General features: G+C 35.0%; 1 protein-coding gene and 1 long non-coding RNA gene across 3 annotated transcripts in view; both read left to right on the top strand.

Annotated features, from left to right (window-relative positions):
- LOC134529246 (protein Hook homolog) overlaps window positions 1–22727 on the top strand; it is a 150661-nt gene that overhangs the window by 27392 nt on the left and 100542 nt on the right. For both annotated transcript variants that reach the window (XM_063363149.1, XM_063363148.1), the window contains exon 3: window positions 16579–16651. In XM_063363149.1, the coding sequence (XP_063219219.1) occupies window positions 16579–16651 (73 nt within the window). The remainder of the gene's footprint in view (window positions 1–16578; window positions 16652–22727) is intronic.
- LOC134529247 (uncharacterized) lies at window positions 2444–6520 on the top strand. Its single transcript, XR_010074508.1, has 2 exons — window positions 2444–4243; window positions 4888–6520. It is a non-coding gene; the product is annotated as an uncharacterized LOC134529247 (long non-coding RNA).

Genomic DNA, 22727 nt, shown 5'->3' with positions numbered 1-22727 from the left:
TGCAATCATAGCAGCCACTCCACTACAGTACACTCCCGATTATCCGTGAAATTAAGTGGCAGGGCCACCGCGGATAGTGAAAATCGCGGATAATCCGCAAAATAGCCGAAAATTGGAAACAAAAAGGGAAACATTAATTTCAACTTAAAATTCTAAAAATGTATGCTAAAATGTTTGTATTTTACTAAATAATTAACATACAATACATTTCAGTAATGTAAACATAAAAGTGCTCGGTACTTGTTTCGTAACAAGGATACAGGACTGTACGTACTCAGAGACTTCATTAGACACTGCGTGAGTTCCGAGAAGGCCTGTGGCGTTTTACTGTATATACTGCACATAATACAATCGTCAGTAGAGTTTAAATTTGCTCACTTGTAATAAAATACAGATTTACATATGTGCTGTATTTTTTCGTAGCACGTGCGGATAATCCGCACCGCGGATCATTCGGCCGCGGATATTAGGGAGTTTACTGTACTATGGAACCCTGAGGCCTGAAAGTCATTGCATCATACATCCTCCTCCTCCTCTAAATGCGGAACGTCTCTCCTCCCCTTCCCCTGATGCCTCCATTCGAAGTTAGGGCCCGTACGTTTTTGTGCCGCTCACTTTTCATATATGTCTTGAGATTAGATATTACATAAACTTTAGCTTTGTAACATGCAGATTTGTTCTTCAACATAACCCAGAGAAACCCTGACTTTTTGAGACACAAATCATCAGGTCCTCTAATTTTATTTTTCCGGGCGATAGTAAATTGTTTATTTAAACAGGTTCTAGCAGGTATACAAATAACTTCAGTACCAGTATCCATAATAAACTGGAAACCATTGTCAAAGTTAATCATTTCTAAGTCCATGGACTTGGGTCACACAGCACTGCATCGACTGAATGGAAGGAAAGACCTAGACTTTTAAGAAAATCTTCCTAATTATGCCCTACAGACAACTGCCCAGTGGCATTGCTTAGAACATATAAGGGTCATTTCATGTTTAACAGCACAGTTTTAATTTAAATTCAACGTACCCTCTTAGATTTCAATGATTTTTTATTTATAGTTTAATTGTTTGAAGTAAATGAAGAATTATTATTATTTTTTTTTAGATTTTTTAAGAGTTTTTAAAAATTAATTTACAAAATTTATAAAATAACCCAAATTTTGCATGTTTCTGATCTAAAAAAAATATTGGTCATTTAGGAATGGTTGATGTTAGAAAGCTCAAATTGGTCCATTTTTTAAGCCTTTTTAATGGGCTTTGATGTCATACAACTTGGTAGGTGTTGCTTCATTGAAATATACCAAAAATATGTTGGAAAATTCCAAATTTGGTTTTCTCAAAAAGTGACAATTTTAAGAATTAAAAAAAAATAGCAAAAATAGATTGTACCATTCTTGTTTTATGTATTAAAAATACTTTTGGGATCATTATGGGTTAATGAGATATGAGGCATAAATCTGTGTTATAACTTCAGAACATGTAATTTAATATCAACTTTCTTTTGTAAATTTTTTAAATTCATTTAAAAACAATTACTCACAAAAAATTAGAAATAATAATTAATTCTTCATTTACTTCTTGTACATAAGCTGTGAACCAAAAATCATTGAAATCTAAGAGGATCAGGTAGAATATTTGTGCTGATTTGATGTGGAATCACCCATAAAGCAATTGGTACTCCTGATCGTGCTGGACCCGCCCACAGAATGCACACTGATGAGCTGGCATAAGTTCCCTGCCGCTTCTTGTTGGTCCACCCCACACCTGTTCACCTTTATACCCACGGTACCTTCCTACTACAGGACTCTGTACTGATGAGACTGCCCAGTTTCTTTGTTAAAACTGCTTCTTCCAGGGATGACTGCCAAAGCAGAAGTTGCTCACTCTTCTTCTTATTTTTCATGCCAATTACTAGGCAATCTCTGTTGAGTTAATGTTTCAATTTACCGAAGTTCCAACTATCTGATTAAAGTATTTTGCGTGTTAATAATCTCATCCACTGGGTCATTGACACTTTGCACCCTTGAGTTGAACTTAAACCTCTCAAATATTGTGTTTCTTCTCGGGATGGGCCAATAAAATCTTCAATAACCATCAAATCCTTAGCATTAGAAGTATTCGATATTGGAGGAAAAAGATTTAAAGAACAAAATTAGAGGAATTAAAGTAAATTGAAAAATTCAATATCTCGTAAGTTTGTCAGTGTATGATACTGTAAAAATATTTGGTTAAAGTATACATCCACTTTTTAAAATTTATTTACAATAATAAAATAGAAGATTAAGGTAAACAGTTATTTTTAAATACATATAAAAATTGTTCTTAAACAATTTAGTTGCAGTTAAATCCAATATATTTTTTATCATACAAGTCCTTTGACCATAATAAATTCTTGAGTTTGGGCAGCATATTATTACCATCTAGATAGACTTCTAGTGAAGAAAAATCATCCTGTGAAGAGATTGCTGATCAAAATTAAAACAATGATTCATAAAACTGGCTTTGTAGCCTTCATATTCACCACTCTACTGGGCGCAGCTTCAGCAATATTTTTATTTACAAAAATAATTACATATTTTGCAATATGTTGAGAACATTATCAACTATGTGTAGTATAGAAAAAATTGTAATATACTTATATGTGATGGGAATGAGGCTAAAAGGATATTGTCTTCTTAAACTCATATTATTTCCTTATTGGTAAAATTGGTGTTAAAGTAAGGCATCTATCTTCTTTTTCCATTTTTGTTTAGTTATTATAGTATTTTTATTTTAAATGTATATAATACACCAATCCCTCACTTAGCACGACTAATTCGTTCCTAAAAATGTTCGTGTTAATCGAAATCGCGTATTCTGAAGCATTAGTCCCCATAAATATAAGGCTAAATTATTTAATGTGTTCCAAGATGTGTAGGGAAGTAATCTTTACATAATATAAATGCGTAGAATAATACTTGAAAATGCATATGTCATATCATTTATCTTTTTAAGCCTACCACCGAATACGTTAGATAAAGAAAACATGGCACAGTGTAACGGGAGATAAGTGGTAACATATTTACCGTCAGTCAGCAGGTTGGCTTGCCCGCCCAGGCGTGACCTTCAACACGCGCGCGCGTCTGTCTGCCTGCTGTTGCAAGCAGCTGGATCCTTTGTTATTACGTTTAAAACTTAACAAAATTAAAACACTTTTATGAAATTAAGAACCGGTTTTATATAACTTTAAAACACACAGCCATATGTAAACATTTAATTTGTTATGCACACCTCTTGTAAAAGCGGCTATGTAAACAAATCAGTTAACAGATAAACAGATTTAGATTTTCCCTAGAGCACAAACATAACATTAAAATACGGGTACACTCCCTATTTAACGCGGTTGTCGGGGGACATAACTTTTACCCGCGTTGTTGCATAACCGCGATGTTTCGATGTGACCAAGGTCAAAAGGCATAAAACACCGCCTGTGTTCTAATAGGTCGGCAAGCACGCACAGTATAGACGGCCCGCCTTTGTGCGGACTTTGCATCCGCAGTTTCCACTAAACACGGGTGAAAAAATAAAAATAATAAATTTTAAAGATAAATACTAAATGTTGAATTGTTTTTATTTTTCCGCGTGCCGCGCACAGTTTGTCGCACGGCCTACGAGCGCGCCACACGCCGCCATACACATGTGCGGCACACAAGCTGCTGCTGCCAGTCTCGTGGTGTTAGCCAGGGGGTGGCAACTCTAATAGGCCATTATGTACCCAGATACTATTTTTAATCTGCACAACAGATAGCGCTAGTAGATTGACCTAGTTCTTTTGTAAATTCATAGGTAGCGTTAGTGTTCATAATCAAATGTCAATTGAATGTTTATAAGAAACTAAATTTATGCAATAAATACTAATAATGCAATAAATATAGTGTAATATTAATTTATTTTGATTTCAAAAACAGTTGATTTGTAAAAATTGTTTTTTTTTTGCAGTAATATTCGTTTACAGATTGATTTGAGCATTATAGTCGCTCTTTTTTTTTTCGGTTTGTAGTAGATTTTGGTCGAGTGAAAGATGGATTTTACAATGGAGTTTGATTTATCATTTTGAATTATTTTCCTATATGATTGTGAATTAAGAAGCCGATGAAGATGCCTGTGAATACACATCAATGTTTTGTGTCTTCGTGCAGGAACAGTATTACTGTTAATCCTGATGTGACAACATTCAGATTTCCATGAAGCCGAAGCAAGTGAGTACTGATGTTTATATTAAAAAAATTACAATAAGTGGTTTAACATGTTAAGGGTTAGGCATTTATGTTAAGGCTTATTATACAGGATTTATAGAGCGATATTATCGAGACCTGAATTTGCGCACATAATAATTTTGTAATTACGTAGTATAATCATTTATTTATTTTTAATAACCCACACACACACATATATATACACATACATATATATATATATATACATACACACACATATGTATACATATATATATACATATACCCATTTGGGGATAGTATGGGCTTAGTAAAATTACCATAAATCAGTAATTTAAATGTAATGATTTGTGATATGAACCCTAAAAATCGTTTTGTGTTACTGAATTTATATTATTTATACAATATGTGATTCAATGAAAATTAATATATCGTAATTAAGAGAAACCCACCAAATTTATTACACTCTACAGCACTTTAATAATAAAACATTACCTCTGAAATATATACGTTCATTGAGTGGTAATGCTAAACTAAATACACATAATTAAATACATGTATGTTTATACCTTATATTTATAGTATGCTACATGCTAGCTAATAATCTGGAAATACTGATTTAAGTATGTACTAGCTCACACTATAAAATTTTTTTGTTTTGTTTCCAGGTTATTGAAGTGGATTGCTGCAATTGGCTATGACCTTGATGCCAGTAATGCTGAAACATTTAAAACTAAATATGTATGTTCCGAACATTTTGATATTGGAGCTTTCACTACATGTGACTGCATCAAATTGAATCGTGGTGCTGCTACAACATATTTTAATTCTGTGGACAGTGAAGTATGGATCTATTGTTATAATTTATTATGTCTAGAATGCTGCCAAATATAGGTGAAATGTTTATGTTACATAACATAACTTGTAAGATCTACTTGTGCAGATATATATTTTCACCTGCCTCTAAGGTCCTTTGTTATTCACAGGTAGCATTTACATGTGATGAAGCAGTATTTAACATTATTGGTCAACATGCAGTCCATCATTACAACCTTTGTACAGGCGCATACAAACATATATGTGTGGGGTATTTCACACTTTTTATTTGATGTTAAAGATTGGTATGGTGACCGGGATACTTTTTTTTATTAAACCTCCTACACAGTTCTCTACTGTTTCCCTTATCTGTTGCCTTAACATTTTTTTCCGATCAGTCCAATTCCTTGAATCACATTGCAAAAAAAGTCACAATACATGGGATTGGGCCACTCTCTTCAAAGAATTGTAATTCGAGTTTAAACATAGCAAGGCTGACCATAAATTGTAGAGGAAAATTTAAAATGTTGATCTTCAACATATTTATAACCTATGATCATGTGATGTATATACAGCTAGTTAGAAAGTAAGTTGTAGTATAGTATGCAATTGAACCTTCAATAAGTTCTACATCCACACTTAAAAACTTATTTTACTTGATGTTTTATGTTCAATAACTATTCAGTATAAAGGTTTTTTTTTACATTATAAACTACAAAAGTATTCCGATTTGTAAATGTAATGAAATTCCACTGAGCCCTCTACCTTTTTTTTAACTACCATTTCTGCCGTGTGGCCTTTTTTTTCTTACTTTTGTGTTCATTATAAGTTACAACCACTCATTTGATTTATTGTGTTAAATTAAATGATATTTAAAATTGGATGTCACTTCATAAGAACATTCAGGATTACCTGTATTCACAGCGCACAATTATACAAAAGTTTTTTATGTATGTAAAAGTGTTTTACGTAAGCCAGTGGACACATACATGTATTGAGTAACATGAGAAAATTGAAATATCTAAAATAAAATTAAAAGGTTACAAGCTTTTATATACATGCAGCTCCCAAAAAAGTCTGCATACTAAAAAATAACACATGCTTTTAAATGAATTCTTACCATCTTATAAACTAGTAGTATTTTGTTATTTGATTTCAAATGAATTGTTTTTGGTTAATTTATTTGACTGTAGGGATTAAATATCATTTGTAGAATAAAGTGTGAAAAGTAGTATTGATCAATTTAACTGTAAGTACTAAATATGTGTTACATTTCTTGTAAGTTAAAATTGTTCAGGTATTATAAATTAGCTGAAAAAAGCAAACTCATGACTAGAATAAATTGTACTGTTAGGTATGTTTCGAAGAAAGACTACCTGTTGCAGTCGTTACCATGTGTATGTACCACATTTTTATTGTCATTATAACTGCCATAATTTTGTACAAATAAATCACTTAATACATAAAATATGGTTATGGAAATTCTCAGTTGAGTTTGTTAATGGATATAGGCCAACAAAAGGGGTATAAATGGGGAAGATTTTTTGAAAAACATTTAAATCACTTCAACTCCCATAACATGAAACATATCACATCTGTTTGAACATATTATAACTTAAAGGAGTATTACCAAAAATTTTGTCTACATACTTGAATATGACCAGCCATAACTGTTAAGGGGTGGGAAAAAACAAGGGTTTGAGGACAAAAAACTCCTAACTATCTTAGTAGGCACACCATAGAATCTGTTCAAATTTGTTGTCAATTTTAAAAAATTTTATAACCACCTGATAACCACCAAGGGTGCTGTGGGTAAAATAATGAGGGGTTAATGGACAAACAAATATTCTTAATTACTCTATTAAGTTAACTATAAAATCTATAACAATTATTGCAATTCTTCTAAAACTTGTATAAAACTTTGATCTGAAACAATTTTTTTAGGATTAACCAGTGCTGCAAGAAGTTGAAAATACCAGTGGGTGGAAATTTAAAAAAATAATAATAAAACTTCTGTACAGTGTACACTATCGCATCCATTCTTATTTATTTAAAACTTTCTAAATATCTTTTGAAACTTTAATGTAACCAAACATTACTGCAATGAGTGAAAATAATATATTCAGAGACAAAAAATGATAACTTTAATTATTGCACTTGCTCTCTGTATGCTGACTGCATTGCTAAAATGCACATAGACCTCCAATTAAATTAATAAAATAAAGTATTCTGCAAAATGTTGATAGCGAAACAATTAAAATTGTGCCAATCTCACCTGTGTACATGAAAATCTATATTATGCTTCAAATAGGCTATTTTATAAACCAGAAAATGAAATTACCTATTTAGGACTTTCCATTACCCTTAGCATTCCTTTACTGCATCTTATTTTTTTGTTCAGTTATAATTAAATTTTGGTATCTTCTTGTTATACGTGGGTAATTGTTCCTTATCACGTACTCAAGTTTAAGCCTTGATCCTGTATGATTGATCCTGTGGTACATGATGCTTGCTGTCTTAATTTAGTACATCAAAGATCCTGGACATAACAAAAATATTACAATAAAAATAATTTTAGGAAGTAAAAAAAAAATTACTTTCAGATTTTTATTTGATGTGATAATACCATCAGAATTCATTGTTACATCACCCCATTATTGTATCCAGGATCTTTCTATGTACTAAATTAAAACAGCAAGCATCATGTACCACAGGATCAATATATTCAGGATCATGCCATTAGGATCAAGGGATAGGCTTGGATACGCTGTGCGGAACATTTACCCACATTGTGTTTAAATATAAATTGTTTCATCTTGTGGGTGAAGAGAAAGAAGGTATCCTCAGTCCAATTCTTTCATCTACTCCATAGTACATATGTTTCTAAGAGCTATACAGTTGGTTTTAGATTTATTTAGCAGTAGTTAGCTTCAAACCAGAAATTATATTAGGTCTTTACAGCATTATTTATACTATTTTCCTTCACAAAAATTTATGAACCATCAGAAAAGTGTGGTGTGCTACCTTGTGTAATGTGAGAAAGCTGGTATACTTGAAACACGAGTGGGCCAAGGAAACTCATTCTGAGAACTATATATGATTTTATTTGTACACTTTAAAGTTGTGTAAGTGAGATACAATTACTAGGTCTTTTACTTTACTTTTGATCTTGAAATAACAACTTTTGAAGAAAATATTTATGATTTATGAGGTCTAAAGGTTTAGACTTAACACAAAAATAATTCATGCTGAATTTTAACTCAAAATTTCAAGGCTTGACTAGTAAACTTTAATATTGTATTTACTGTTGACTTTTTGTAAGTCACAATGTCATTTTTTTAATGTAAATTTTGAATGCAACAATATACAATATTATTCTTAAAAGTGAATTAGATAATAGGGTCATTCAAATATAAACCGGAATATTTTTATACAGATTTATTGGTGATATACGAAAACTACAAGTGGAATGCCTTTTTTTTCTACATAGTTTCCTTAAGCATATATACTTCCTCCCCCCTCCCATTTTTGATCCCTTCATGAAAAGAAGACTGGTGCTCCAGCAGCCAACTGCACATGTACTGTTTGACTGCAGCATTGTCTTCAAATCATTACCCTCCTAATGCCTCTTTCAGTGGACCAAACATACAGCCTGAATATTGCCTTCATTGATGCTGGTTGCCGGATGCAATATGTGGCATCGATTTTCCACTTTCAAAACTTATGGCCCAATGGAACACTTGTGCATGCCTAGGTATCTCCTCCCCATTCTCCCGCCACCGATTCCCCAGCGTACTGCACCACTCAAGTCGCTACTTGAGTCGAAAGAACAAAATTCTGTGGACAGTGAAGGATGGATGTATTGAACTTTAAAAATAGCCTTTTTAGTGTTGTTTCAACCTTGCCATATTATGGTTTACATAGTTGTGTGAGATGCACTATGTACACAAAACTTAGTTTTTTAGTTTATTTAAATTGTGAAATCATCAAATGTTATATTCATGTTCCTTTTTTTTTTCTTGGGTTATGTTTGTAACTTTGACTCTTTTTGTTTATTCATCCCGCTAGGTTAAATGGGTTTTTAATGATTTTCCATTTGAAAAAGAAAAATGTAGTGCCCAAACGTGACTTGAAAGAATTGAGTTACCACCTGATCGTGTCTGTGATAACTAAGGAGAATTTTAATTAGCAGATCTCATTTAGTCCAAAGTTTAAATTTAAAAAAAAAAATGAACAGTTTTTTTAACACAGGATCACTTTCAGCACATTGAAATTGTATCGAGCATCCTGCAAATAAGATTATGAAACAAATTCAAAAGGCTATTATTATTATTAATATTATTATTATACGACGGAAAATAGCCAGTTCGATAGCTCGAAACACGTTGCTAATCGATTTGTATTATACATATCGATTTATATCGTTAACGCACTTTCGATCACGGTATTTCATTTGTAGATTCATAGATGGCAGCGTAATCGGCGATTGTTTGTAGGTACAGAAAAACAGCGTTGAGTTTCCGGTCTTTATGATATATGGTCGTTGGTGTTAGCCTCAGTATCTGCTTCGTCAGTGTCCGTAACAAAGTAAGTGCAGTGTGGCGGTTACACACGATTCTGTGGTCAAAGTCTTCTAAAAAGAAAGGCCGTAGTGATACTTCAAACCGAATATGAATCGCAAAGTACCGAGTTTGATTGACAAAATAAAAATTCTAGATTTACTTACAGATAGCTTGTCTTTTGTAGAAGCAGGCCGCAGATACAGGAAAAAAACGATTCTAGCATTCGTACAATAAAAAATAAAGAATCGTCTATCGTGTCAAGTGGCTAAACTTTATTATCCATGCTTACAGTAAATTATAAATGGTCACATGTGGGAAACAAAAATTGCGCCAATTTAATTTTAGCGCAATCAGTGACGCCGTATTAAAAACCGTGTTAAACTTTGTCTTTACTTATTTCACCAAACGCTGTGTCGAGTTGCTGAGTGTGTGTGGCTCGGATCGGCAAGTGTTATATTCCCCAGCCTCTGTTTAAAGGTCGGGAGACCGCTACACATAAACATTTCCGGGACTTGTTTACTACCTCACGGCAAAAGTGGTACAGTATGGTTCACGTAAATATTGGACCACTGGGAATTCCTGGGCAAAGATTAAAAATACGCTAGCCGATTTACTTTACTATTTAATGTTAAAACATTATACCAAAGTAAAAAGATGAACTTGTATAATACAATGAATTACCCAATAATATTACGTCTGTAGGTTTAAGTTGTAACAAAACATTTATATATAGATGTCCAGTAAAGTACCAATTAAGATTCTGGAGTGGAATTTTAAACACCGGACTACCTGATTTTGCCTTGTACGCAGCGACGCTGCTCAGTCAAGTGACTCATGCTCTGCCTGTGTGCTGCGTGAACACATTCCCTCCCCCACTCCCCCTGGTGTTTCAGCCCGCTCTAATCTCTACCTCTCTCCATATTCTCGGCTCGTCTCTCCCTACCCAGCGCTTGCCGACAACCAAGCCTATCCAACATCAATCCCCAGCCGAGTCACGCTGGACAATGTCGCTGGATGGTGGGCTATATCAGGTCCCCTGTCCGATGCTTCATTTGTGAGATAAAGCGACGTTAAGAACTAGAGTTTCAGAAAATATCACTGGGCTGGATTGGACCATAATTTGAAAACCCTACAAGATAGAGGAATGATGTACGGAGATATCTTGTTTAGAATTTTACTGCGGACATTTTCTACGCCTAGGCTTTTTTCTGCCCGATGCTTAGTTTGTTAGTTACAACGCAAAATTATCCTAATCGGCTGTCAACCTTTTATTCCATTATTATTATTCATTTCTGACTGGGGGACATGGTTTGACCCGCGATATACCCGATTCTGCGATCAATCGGGGCGCGATATACCGGGAGTTTACTGTATGTACAATATGTACATATACAAAACATAAAAGTTAGTTAAATATTTTCTGGGGTGAAATTAACACTATCATCTTGCTTTTTTTTTTAAAAAAAAACGTGTCCAATTTCATCTGCTTTGGTTTCTGTACGGTACGGCCTGGTCTGCAGCAGGGCATCAACGGTAGGGCCTGGTCTGCGGCCGGGCATCAACAGTACGGCCCGGTGTTTGTTTATCTGCGTGCGCATCTCTTTCCCCTCTCATTCCAAACCACTCTTCCCCCCTCGAATTCCATACCTGACGTCGCGTCGTTTCCGAGATTTTTTTTAGCCTGTGGCGATTTCGTGCTAACTGAAATTTACAGACGTGCTATTCGAGACTAGGGCAGTAAAATTTACATCGTGCTAACTGAATTCGCATTAATTGAAGACGTGCTATGCGAGGGATTGGTGTACTAGTTTTTTATAAATAATATGTACACAGTGTATTTAAAATTAGTTTTGTGTAATTTCAAAGTTTTGATTTTAATTTCAAAATAAATGAGATAGGATATAATCAGTTGTTCGTATCTTGTATATAATGTAATCTGTCCTCCAAATTTTAAAACCGCGAGTTTCTGTTTCCTGGTAGACGCCATGTCTATTTTCAAATACAATGTTGTAGTGGTATCTGTTCTGTGTGTTTTACTGCTTTGAATATTCTGTTGAAATTCACAATAAAGTAAACTAACATACTGTTATAACTTACAATGTGGGGAGAACTGGGTTTGTAAGGAATAGCCCAATTAAGCTTTATTACAGTTTTATTAATTAATAATATTTACATTAATAATAAATAATTGTATTTAAATTGTCTAATCACAAATCACTGGCACTTAAAAATGTTTATTCTCAAGTCACTCAATGTCTGTCATGTTCCGCAGTTCTCACTCCTCATTGGAGCTAGGCTCAACAGTAGTTCACCCCTTACCTCGCGCCTGTCCACTCGCACAGTCTCTCGTCACTCAGTCGCCGCACTCCCACAATCCAATTGAACTCCGCATCGTGCCAATCTCAAGGGGGAGTCTCTCACCCTCTTGCCGATGTTGAATACTCAGAACTCCAGAACAGTCTCGGGACTCGGTTATAACTCCGCACTCACACGGCACTGTTGCTCGGAACTCGTCGCGGGACTCCGTTGCCGAATTGCTGCGGAGGCCGGCGTCGCTGCGTAACTACTTTAGGCGCCCTTCTCGAACCAACGAGAGCGGCTGTGATAAGTCGCGTCATCCCAGGCCAACCCGACGCCCAAACAGTCTAGAAGGGCAGCGTCCATTCTCGCTACTCCATGCGGCGGCCCGCGGAATTCCCAAGGCCGCTCAGCGATGGATAACAGTACAGAGGCAGGACGATGCGTGTAGAGCGAAGGGGGGTGGGGGTTAGCAACGACCCTTGTAATCTGTCCAGGCACGCGTGGCATGCCTTACGTCAGTGGATGGCACATGACTGGCTATAAATTTTGGTTTGTTCATCCCTAATGCAATGCTGCATCTGAATATTTAAGTCATTATAGTTATATCTTTGACTTGTTGTAAGTTTTTGGACATACGCCATTGCTAAGAACTTTATCTGTTGAAGAAAAACTAAAAAATAAATAAATAAATAAATAAATAAATAAAACCCAATAAAGACAAATAAAACCACAAAATTAAGCAAAAAATTGCAGTTGTCAACAAGGATATAAACACCACAAAATATTCCGTAACAGGAATATGGTCAGCAAAACAAAGAAAAACAAAGAAAATTGTACTAAGAGAACGAAAAAAAAAAAAACCACAAATGATGACGACACAGAAATATTGAACCCAAAAATTCAGCACAACGGTTGAAACGAAACAAAAACACGACAAAACGAAAAGACGAAACAAACACAATAGTTTTCCTAAACAGAATAGAACGATAAAAAAAACCCACAAATGATGACAGCATAAAAATATTGAACCCAAAATAATTCAGCACAACAGTTGAAACGAGACAAAAACACGACAAAACGAAAAGACGAAACGTACGCAATAGTTTTACCAAAACTGCTGTCATCATTTGTGGGGGTTTTTTATCGTTCTATTCTGTTTTGGAAAACTATTGTGTTTGTTTCGTCTTTTCGTTTTGTCGTGTTTTTGTTTCGCTTCTACCGTTGTGCTGAATTTTTTGGGTTCAATATTTCTGTGTCGTCTGCATTTGTGTGTTTTTTTTTTTTTTTTTCATTCTCTTAGTACATTTTTCTTTGTTTTTCTTTGTTTTGTTGACCATATTCCTGTTACGGAATATTTTGTGGTGTTTATATCCTTGTTGACAACAGCAATTTTTTGCTTAATTTTGTGTTTTTTTTTTTGTCTTTTTTGGGTTTTATTTATTTATTTATTTTTTATTTTTTATTTTTTCTTCTACAGAAAAAGTTCCTAGCAATGGCGTATGTTCAAAAACTTATCAAGTCATGCACTCCCATTGCACAAATCTTTCAAAGATAATAGTTATATCTTTATCTTCAACCTGCAATTGGGCTTCCACTTGGTGGCAATGAGTCCTTTCTCCTACTTACTCTTCAACAACCTTAAGCTTACTTCCTAGGTTTCTCACCCCTCTCATTTCCAATAACTTCCCCACAAGCCCATTCCACTCCCGCATTTCCCAATAAGAAGTTCTTCCTCCTTTTGTTCTTCTCCACACCTTAGGTATCTTACACGTGTTGTCTTTTCTCCTTACTTGACCACCATGAATAGCCTTACCAGCCTTTTGTTACACATAGTAATAACAGAGTAAACAGTAAACCCAAGCTCTGTTACCATTTTGTCACACTTCCCTCTCTCTTGATGGCTTGTGTAACTGGTGGATCTTTTAGTTTCAAAAGGCTTAAATAATGATTTTGTCTAGGTATAAGTACCTCTATGTTTATTTAACTTTTAATTACTTTCATATAGAATGATATTACTTGACAAATTTATTGGCAAATATATTGAAATTATTAAATTATAAGAATGGGCCGGACTTAATTAGAAAATTACCAGTAATCATTGGACACAATTAAAATAGAATCAGAAACAATAAACAGGTTAAGTATTTGCAATCCCAGTGCACTTAGAGCGATTAAAGTTCCGAAAGAAAAATTTCTGGTTTTCCGATATTTTCAACGTCGTGATTTAATGTTTATACAGAAAACATAAAAAAACTGGAGTACTGGACGTTTGACGTTCGCTGGCCGAAGTTGAGCTGCTAATGAGGCATCAGGGTGCCTTAGTCGTCCTGATTGCTGGAGAAAGGACTCGAGGGTGGTGCTGTTAGGTCTGCATCTGGCCCTTGGACCTTGTCTGTGAACAGGTCCGAAACAAACATGTTCAGAACTGGTTCACAGACAGTTAGCAAAATAGGCAGAAAATGCCTACTAACAACTTGATGGTTGGGGAAATAAAGTTTGTCAAAAAACTCACCATACAGGGAGATGGCTTCTAGCATCAGCCAGGGTGCTGAGCTCGGGAACACGCTGTTGTCGCGGACGTTTCCATGATTCAAAAAGATATAAAATATTATGAAGTATTATTAACAAAGTTTGACTACTTCTGCGTGGTACACAGACTGACTAATTATTAAAGTTGTAGGGATCACATCCCTTGCCTAGCTTATTACATCTTTAAACAAAGACCGGAGTGAAGTCTTAATGTGCGGCTCGCCGACGATGCGGTGTGGTCAGTCTGCTGTCGCGGTGTGGTCAGTCTGCTGTCGCGGCGCGAAGTAAGTTTGGGGCGGCAGTGACTCGTAATTAAAAGACGAAGTCAATCAAAAGAAAGGCGGGAGGCTTCGGCTTCCGGACTGAAAGGTTCCGAAGATTTCCGAGGGGATGGTCGAGAAATACTTTGATATCTCAAAGTTGGTACTGGCCGATGTCAGCGTGACCTACTGAGGGGTGTCCGAAACAAGGAGAGATCGACTCACACGAGGCGACTGCTAAAGCATGATGCTTATGGAGGGGACTAGTGCAGCTCTCTGGTGGCTTGGAAATAAACTACGGGGCACTGTTTGTTGCGTGAGGTGTCAGGGGGCAGGCATTTAGTGGGTGTTCAAACACCCAGGGGAAATATCTCACAACTCTGCCATGATAGGTCAGGTGCGATACGTTCTGAGACAGGTGTCGTGGCCTTGAAATTGGCTCGGGGTTGACGCCCAGCCATTGCACTGGGCCTGGTTCCCTGGAAAGGCTGTTAGGAGGGGGGGGGGGGATGTGAAATGTGCTGCTGCCAGTAGGAAGAAACACTCTCTGCAGAGGCCTGCGACATGTCGTGGGCTCGAGCAAAATGACCCGTGCTCGTGCCTGAAATCGCTCGTGTAAGGCTGGCTCTCAGAACCTAGCTGCTCTAATAGCTTGCAGGACATAGCACTTCTTGTCATGGCTCGGAGAAGAATTACTGACGATGGACGTGGGCCGAGGCGGGGATAAGACGATAGCACTTGCTGGGTCATTTAAAGGTTGGCAAAATTATATTTATGCTGGGAACGATTGGGGAGTTAGGTCTGACAAAGATTAAACGGGAGTGTACAGGAGGCAGAAAAAGTTTATGTTCTTGCAGGAAAAAATATATGACTGGCAAAATTATTTTTCAAAAATTCAAATTTGAATTGTGCCAAAAATACTAGTTGGCGGCACACTTTTTACATGCCTATTCCCCTTTAACTTACTTCACCTCAGCTCTCTGATCATCACAGACCTTTTCATTTCATTCTCCTCCCCTTTCCTTCTCCTCCACATACATGACCCATCTTGCTGCCCTGCGCTGCACCTTCTTTATCTCTCGTACCTACGTATCTTAGTATGGGTCCCACACTGTCGCTGCACAGTTCATAATGGGCTCGACCAATGTGTTTATGGTTTGCTTTTACCATCCTTCCTGTTCCTTTCAATTTTCTGCCAAGCATCCCCAGCACCCTGGTTTTCTGTCAAATGTATCTTACACCATGGTTTAGATAATGCTGTTCCAATAATGTGCTAATGAGCACTTTAGCTTGTGTCAATGGCAGTAGCAAAGAGATGTTAAAGAGAGAAATAAGTCGATCTCTGTCATACCAAGGTATAACTGCCAGCTTACCTGAGCACTGTGTGTCATGATTATGCCTTTTCGTTTATACATTGCAGTAGTTATGCTCTTCATACAACCGAAGTTGTGTCTGTAATTAAAAGTAAAAAATCATTACACTGAAATCAAGTTTTTTTATATACTTATTTGTGTCACACGCACAATAATACTATTGTGCCTAAAGTAAATATAACTTTACTTTGCTGCCAAATTATTTGTTTCTTTGTATTTGATAACAACATTCATAAAAAAAATTTTCATGGTAAAATTTATTCAACTTTCTTTATTCAAAAGGTTAAATTCATTCATTAAAATAGTTTTAATGGAGACTTTTCTGGGGGATTTCGGCTTTAACCGTTTTCGCAGAGCAATTTTATGTATGTAAATTTACTGAATACATGGTTGTATTGCATTTGACCAAGGTATGGAAACCTTCTGACCATTTCTTTGTCATTTTATTTTATTTTTTAGCTGGTTTAAGTGTGTTGAATGTTTGCTCATAGACAATATGTTTTTATTTTTTATTTTAGTGCACCAGAATGGTTTTCAGCTGCGTGGCTGTCAAAAATCAAAGTTGATGCTGGAAATAATTGGCGACTAAAGGTAAGTCTATCTACATGTGGTAATTTACATTTTTCCCCACTGTGAACATATTTATTTAGCTTTTATTGTTTGGCAACTGAATGATACAAAATTTGACATATAATTTTAACCTGTGGTCTATATGATCATGTCATTGAAAACATAAAATTAATTTGGAATATCAATTTCTATGCAATAAAAATATGAGTGATTTTTTAAGCAATACAAGTTGACAGTTCACAACAGACAGTCGTAATTTTTTTTTTGCACATCATGTTACCTATGTTCCTTAATATTTACATGAAAATCGTAAAGTTTTCAATTTTAAATTTTTCCTCCGATCATATAATTGGAATTTAATGTTCTCACAAAGTTCTAAAAGTCAGTCTATATCTAATAGTGTCACAAAATATACTTTTTTTTATTATGGAATATTTTAAAAGAATCATACACTCAGATTTCTTTGAAAATAATTTTTTTTATACAAAGCTTGTTTTTTAAATTATTGGGACTCTAAAAATCGTGTAAATTTCTACCATTCATCATCAGATACTCACCATAGCTATTTTTAATTTTTGAGATATTATTAAAAAATATCTAAATACAACTTTGATACAAATTTGAGTATTTTATTAATTTATTTGGTGCCATGCGTCCCACATGGAGTCAAACACTATTTACATAAATTCAAAATAAAATTTATGAAAAAACATGTTACTTTGTTAAAATTCTTTGTACAGTTTTAATGTTATCATTGTAGAGGATTTAAATGGTAAATGTTTTTAGAATTTTTTAACATCTTTACTTTTGGAGGTAATATATGATAGTTTATGTTTTATAGTACGCAAGTTTTAGTTTCGAAAGGTTTTTTTTTTTTTTTTAGTTTTTAACAAACTCCATTATAATTTTTCTTAAGAAATTTATTTTGAAATACTAAATTCTAAACTTTTTAAAATCATAATTAATTTTTTAAAAGGGTGCAGATAAGATATTTTATTAATATTTTTGTTTTGAACTATCAAATCATGCATAATTATTTGTGTTATTTTCATTAGATTATCTAATTGAATACCTTTTTGTTGTATGAATGTTTGGGATCAAATTGTACATTTGGATGTTTTTATTGAACATATGCTAGTGGACTAAAGTAAAGTGCCAAGTGTTACTGAACCACTATTAAAAAAAATTGACATTGTTGAAAAAATATTGAAAAATGATAAATTATTTGTATCTTTTCAAGTTGTTTGATAGAAGGGTTGCAACCAGTGATTGGTGTGATCTTATTTTTTAAAAATTTAAATTGTTTGATGTTATTCTTAAATATTTCCTTAAATCACCTTGAGAATACAAATCTAGATCGCAAGGGTCAGGAGGAAAATAATAGATGGACTAAAACACAGAAACTTAAGTTTTTAAATAATGTTCAACGTTTTAAATTTTGATTAAAAACATCTGTAAATATTTCACTTATGCTCTCTGCATTCTGAGTGCGGTGTAGCTGGTGGCAAATACAAACATTTCTTAGATATTTTCTCTTGAGTTGAATAATATAGACCCAATTCAACGTCAGTAAGCACTACTGGTCAAATTGATATGGATCAACCCTTAACTAGAAGGGTCTAAAATACAATATTTGACTAAAATATAGAAAATTATTCAAATCTTTTATTAATGCTGTAGTTCTCCTAGTTAAAAAAAAGTATTTTTTTTTTGTAATACAATTTACGGTCTGAAATTTATTTTGTAATATGTAATTTAGGCCTAAGTAAAGGGCCAGTGTTGGTAACCAAATTTTTGTTAAATATTGATACTAAATTCAAATTCAGAAACCAAAAACTCCCAAACGTAAAAAAATTGGTTAAGAATGAGAGCAGAGCAGTGGCGGTGTGTAAGACAGTGTATTTGTGCTATAGTTCCTATAAAATTTTCACATGTAGTTTGTCAGGTATAATTTAACCTTAAGTGAAACATAATTCATGTTGCTACTTGGTCTTTTCCATCGCCTCAGACAATTCCCTTGCTCTAGTGTTTACTTATTTCACACCTCGGTGATACCTGAGGTCTCAGCATGGCTGGCTTCCCTTCCACTTCACCCCTATCTACCAGAAGCTTGCGAAGGGACGCTGTAAAGTTGCCCTTACAAGCACTCCAGCCGTGCTATATTTCATTGTGCTCATGATGTAAATACGCTGTGTAGCCAGGAGCCCTATGGTGAGTTTTTAGTCGCACGTGAGTTGGAAGTCACGTGATATCATCTTGAACGTGCAGTTTTAGTATGCTGGAACCATTCGAGAGGGTCACGTGGGCCGAAAGCGTTCGTAATGGAAGTCGACTGGTCCGAATCCTTTGACTTGGAAACTCACATGTGGAATTGTGAAAAATGCTGCTGAATGAAGTGAACTGTTTCAAATAAACAAATGTAAATGGCATACATTTATGTCAGAATTATTTCAAGATTATGGTTGGTAAATTTGTTTAACTTTAGTTATATTTCTGCTAGGAATGTTAGCTACGTTCTGAGATAAACAATATGTGATATGCAAACTAACCCTTTTTTGTTTATTGCCTTTATATTTTTATGGCCTAAACTGATTCTGTTATGTGACAAAAATATTTCATATCATAATTATTATGTATAATTATATAGGCCTACATTTAATAATAAAGAGATCTGTAAAAAAATTTAGATATAAATAGCACAAATATACCGGATGATTAAAAAACAATTAACCAATTCCATGATCGAATATTTTGTAAGTAAATGTATGAATCAAAATGAGGGAGTTGTTGTTTGAAAGGTAAGGTTTCTGAGTTTCAGATGGTTGCCACGTGACCATGCCAGGTGCATCGGTCTCCCAAAGATGCTCAGTTGTTTTTTGACTGTCAAAATGGCGACTCCTCAACAGATGGCATTCTGTGTTCTTGAGTTTGCAAAAACTAAATCAGTGATAACAGTGCAGTGTGCTTTCAGAGTGAAATTCAATCATGATGCACCTTCTCCCAAAAACATCTGAAGGTGGTTTAAACAGTTTGAAGACAGTTGGTGTCTGTGTAAAGGGAAAAGTCCCGGGCGATCGTGAACTTCAGAGGAAGAAGTGCAGAGAATCCATGCTGCGTTTCAGCGGAGACCAAGGAAATCCACACGCCGTGCTAGTCGTGAGCTTACAATTCCTCAACCCATGGTATGGCGTGTGCTTAAAAGACGGTTACAATTGAAACCGTACAGACTGCAGCTCGTTCAGGTGCTAAAAACCATGACTACCTATGACACATGGAATTTTGCAACCAGAAGCTGCAAATGATGGAGGACAATGAAAACTTCAGTTCACTTTTAATTTTTATTGATGAAGCCACATCTAAGTGGCACAGTCAACCGACACAATGTGTGAATTTGGGGAACCGAAAATCCTTACGTCATTGTTCAGCATTAAAGAAATTTCCCTAAGGTAAACGTTTTCTGTGCTGTATCCTGCAACAAGGTTTATGGCCTATTTTTCTTGGAGGGAACTGCTGTTACAGGGCAAACCTATGAGGATAATCTATGAAACTGACTCTCCCCTTTAATGGAAGCTGATTCAAATGAATTCATTTTTCAACAAGACCTCTCCACTGGAGCTTATCAGTTAGAGCATTTTTAAATGATGAACTGCCCCAGTGATGGATTGGTTGGATAGGGGCCCAAGACATTGCTCTTTGTGCTTGGCCTCCCAAATCTCCTGACCTCACAGTTTGTGATTTTTTTTCTCTGGGGGTTTGTAAAGGATAAATTCTTTGTTCCACAATTACCAACTGACCTGGATAACTTAAAACATCGACTAACAACAACGATTAATTCAATTGATCCTGATATGCTTCAACGTGTTTGGGAAGAATTAGCATATAGTCTTCATGTTTTCCATGCTGCAAGGGGTGGCCATATTGTAAGTCTTATAACATGTGAAATAAAACTTGACTGTGAGTAGAATACTTGTATTATAAGTTAGATTTATTTTTTTGCTATTTTTCCTTAGTAAAATATTTAATCATGGAATCGGTTCATTCTTTTTGAATCGCCCTGTACTATGTCCAAATTATTTAATGAAAACAATTCGTTAAACTATTCTGCCTGAGTAATAATTCTACTAGGAATGCTGTATACAGTCTGAGATCTATGGTATATTATTTAAAGCACAAACATTTTCATTTCATTGCATTTATATCTTATGGCATAAATTAATTCTATTGACTGTCTAACATATTATTTTTAGTATCATAATTATTATATTTCATCTTATACAAGATAAAAATTCATGTTCTTTCACTCGTATGCTAAATAAAATTTAACCATCAGACCTACTTTTTGTAATTTTTTAGAGAAACAGCTTCTGAGTAAATTAAGTGGTAAAATTCTGAAAATGGTGTTTTGGAGAACTGCTTATTATTCTTTATTATTCTTAAAAGCAGTATTACTATATTGCATTAATTTTAGTCTGTAAAAATTTTTGTTTTCATTTTTCACTCTTTTAAAGAGAATTTAGTTAAATTTTTAGTAGTCATTGTAGACTATAATAGTTAGATCAGGAACGGAAACGAATGTTGTTAGCCATGCCTTCAAAATGCTTTTCTGTTTAATTATTTATATTTGTTTATTTCTACATAATTTTAAAAAGAATAAGGCCTATCAGGTTAACATTTATATATCATAATTTTACTCTGCATAGATGATGTATATATTTTGTAATCTTGCAGGGCGGCATTGGTTAGATTTGTAGTTGTCTCCAGCAATCCACTCGTTGTAGTCATGGAGTTGGGAATTAATAGAGGTCACATTAGTTTATGTTAGGCCAGCTAATTAAAATAATTCTGTGAGCCACAGCAATATAAATGCCATGCATTTATCATTAATTTGTATGTTTCTACGTAATTATATAAGATAAACATAAAATCTCTATTTTTGGTTAAATACATAAATGCTTGATTGTTACTGCAAATTGCATTTTGAAGTTGATTCCCGTTTGTAAAATAATAATATATAACAAATTTACAAAGTACTTTAAAAACTTCATATATGTAAAAATAATTAGGCCTCAAATACTTCATAGGTGAAATCTTTCTTTTCTTAATTTTAGTTGCTGCATAAATTATAATAATTACAATCACAGTGCATTTTCTTGGCTTCTGGGTGTAGAGGATGCAGGTCGTTTTATACCCTGGTGTCTGGGTGTCTGTTTTCTGGTTGGCTGGGCTGGTCAGCCAATGTAAGGCTTGCTGGTTCCTGATTGGCTGAGGTGGTTAGCCAATGGAAGGGTGTTAGATTGAGTGGGCTGGCTGGCCTCTTCTGATGGAACTGCCTTAATTTCCCCCTGGTCTCTAGTTTTCGAGTTATTCACGAACAGATGTGCCAATATTTTACTAAGCCCGTAGCCATCTTCCCTGTTGATGTTGTTAGAGTGTTTCATAACCTCTATTGCTTCTCTTACTGTTCTCAGGTGATAGTTTGGGATGTTGGCTATTGTGGAGGACCTGTCAAAATCGATGCTGTGCTGGAATGTTCTGCTATCGCTGACTGTTGGTTCTCGTATTTGTAGGCTCTGATATGTTCTTTTAGTCTGGTTGTGATTATTCTGCCTGTTTGCCCTATGTACAATTTCCCACATGAGCAAGGTACTTTGTATATTCCTGCCTGTTCTTCGGCTGGTGTTTTTTTGCTAGCCAATCCTAGAATACTTTCTATCTTGTTGATGGGTTTTGAAATAGTATGTATGTCATGCTTTTTGAGCAGTTGAGCCAGTTGTTCGGTTGTGCCTTTGTCATAAGGCAAGAATGCTATGTTCTTCAGGTGTTCTTTTTCTTTTTCGAACTTTTTGGGTCGGCTTTTGATGCTCTGCTGGATTTCGCGGCGTGAGTAACCATTTGCTTCTAGAGCTGCAGTAAGGTGTTTTATTTCTGCTTCCAGGTGTTGTTCTTCACATATAGTTTTTGCTCTGTGGGTCAGCATGGATATGACTGTTCTTTTCTGCAATGGATGGTGATGAGAGGCTGCTTGCAAATATCTGTCAGTTGAGTAGGTTTCCTGCAGACTTTGTGGCACAGTGTGGAATTCTGTTTCTTGTACACC

Source organism: Bacillus rossius, chromosome 2, assembly GCF_032445375.1.
Source record: "Bacillus rossius redtenbacheri isolate Brsri chromosome 2, Brsri_v3, whole genome shotgun sequence".
Taxonomy (NCBI): domain Eukaryota; kingdom Metazoa; phylum Arthropoda; class Insecta; order Phasmatodea; family Bacillidae; genus Bacillus; species Bacillus rossius.
Note: the sequence above shows the minus strand (reverse complement) of the source record. Positions and strands in the feature narration are given on the sequence as shown.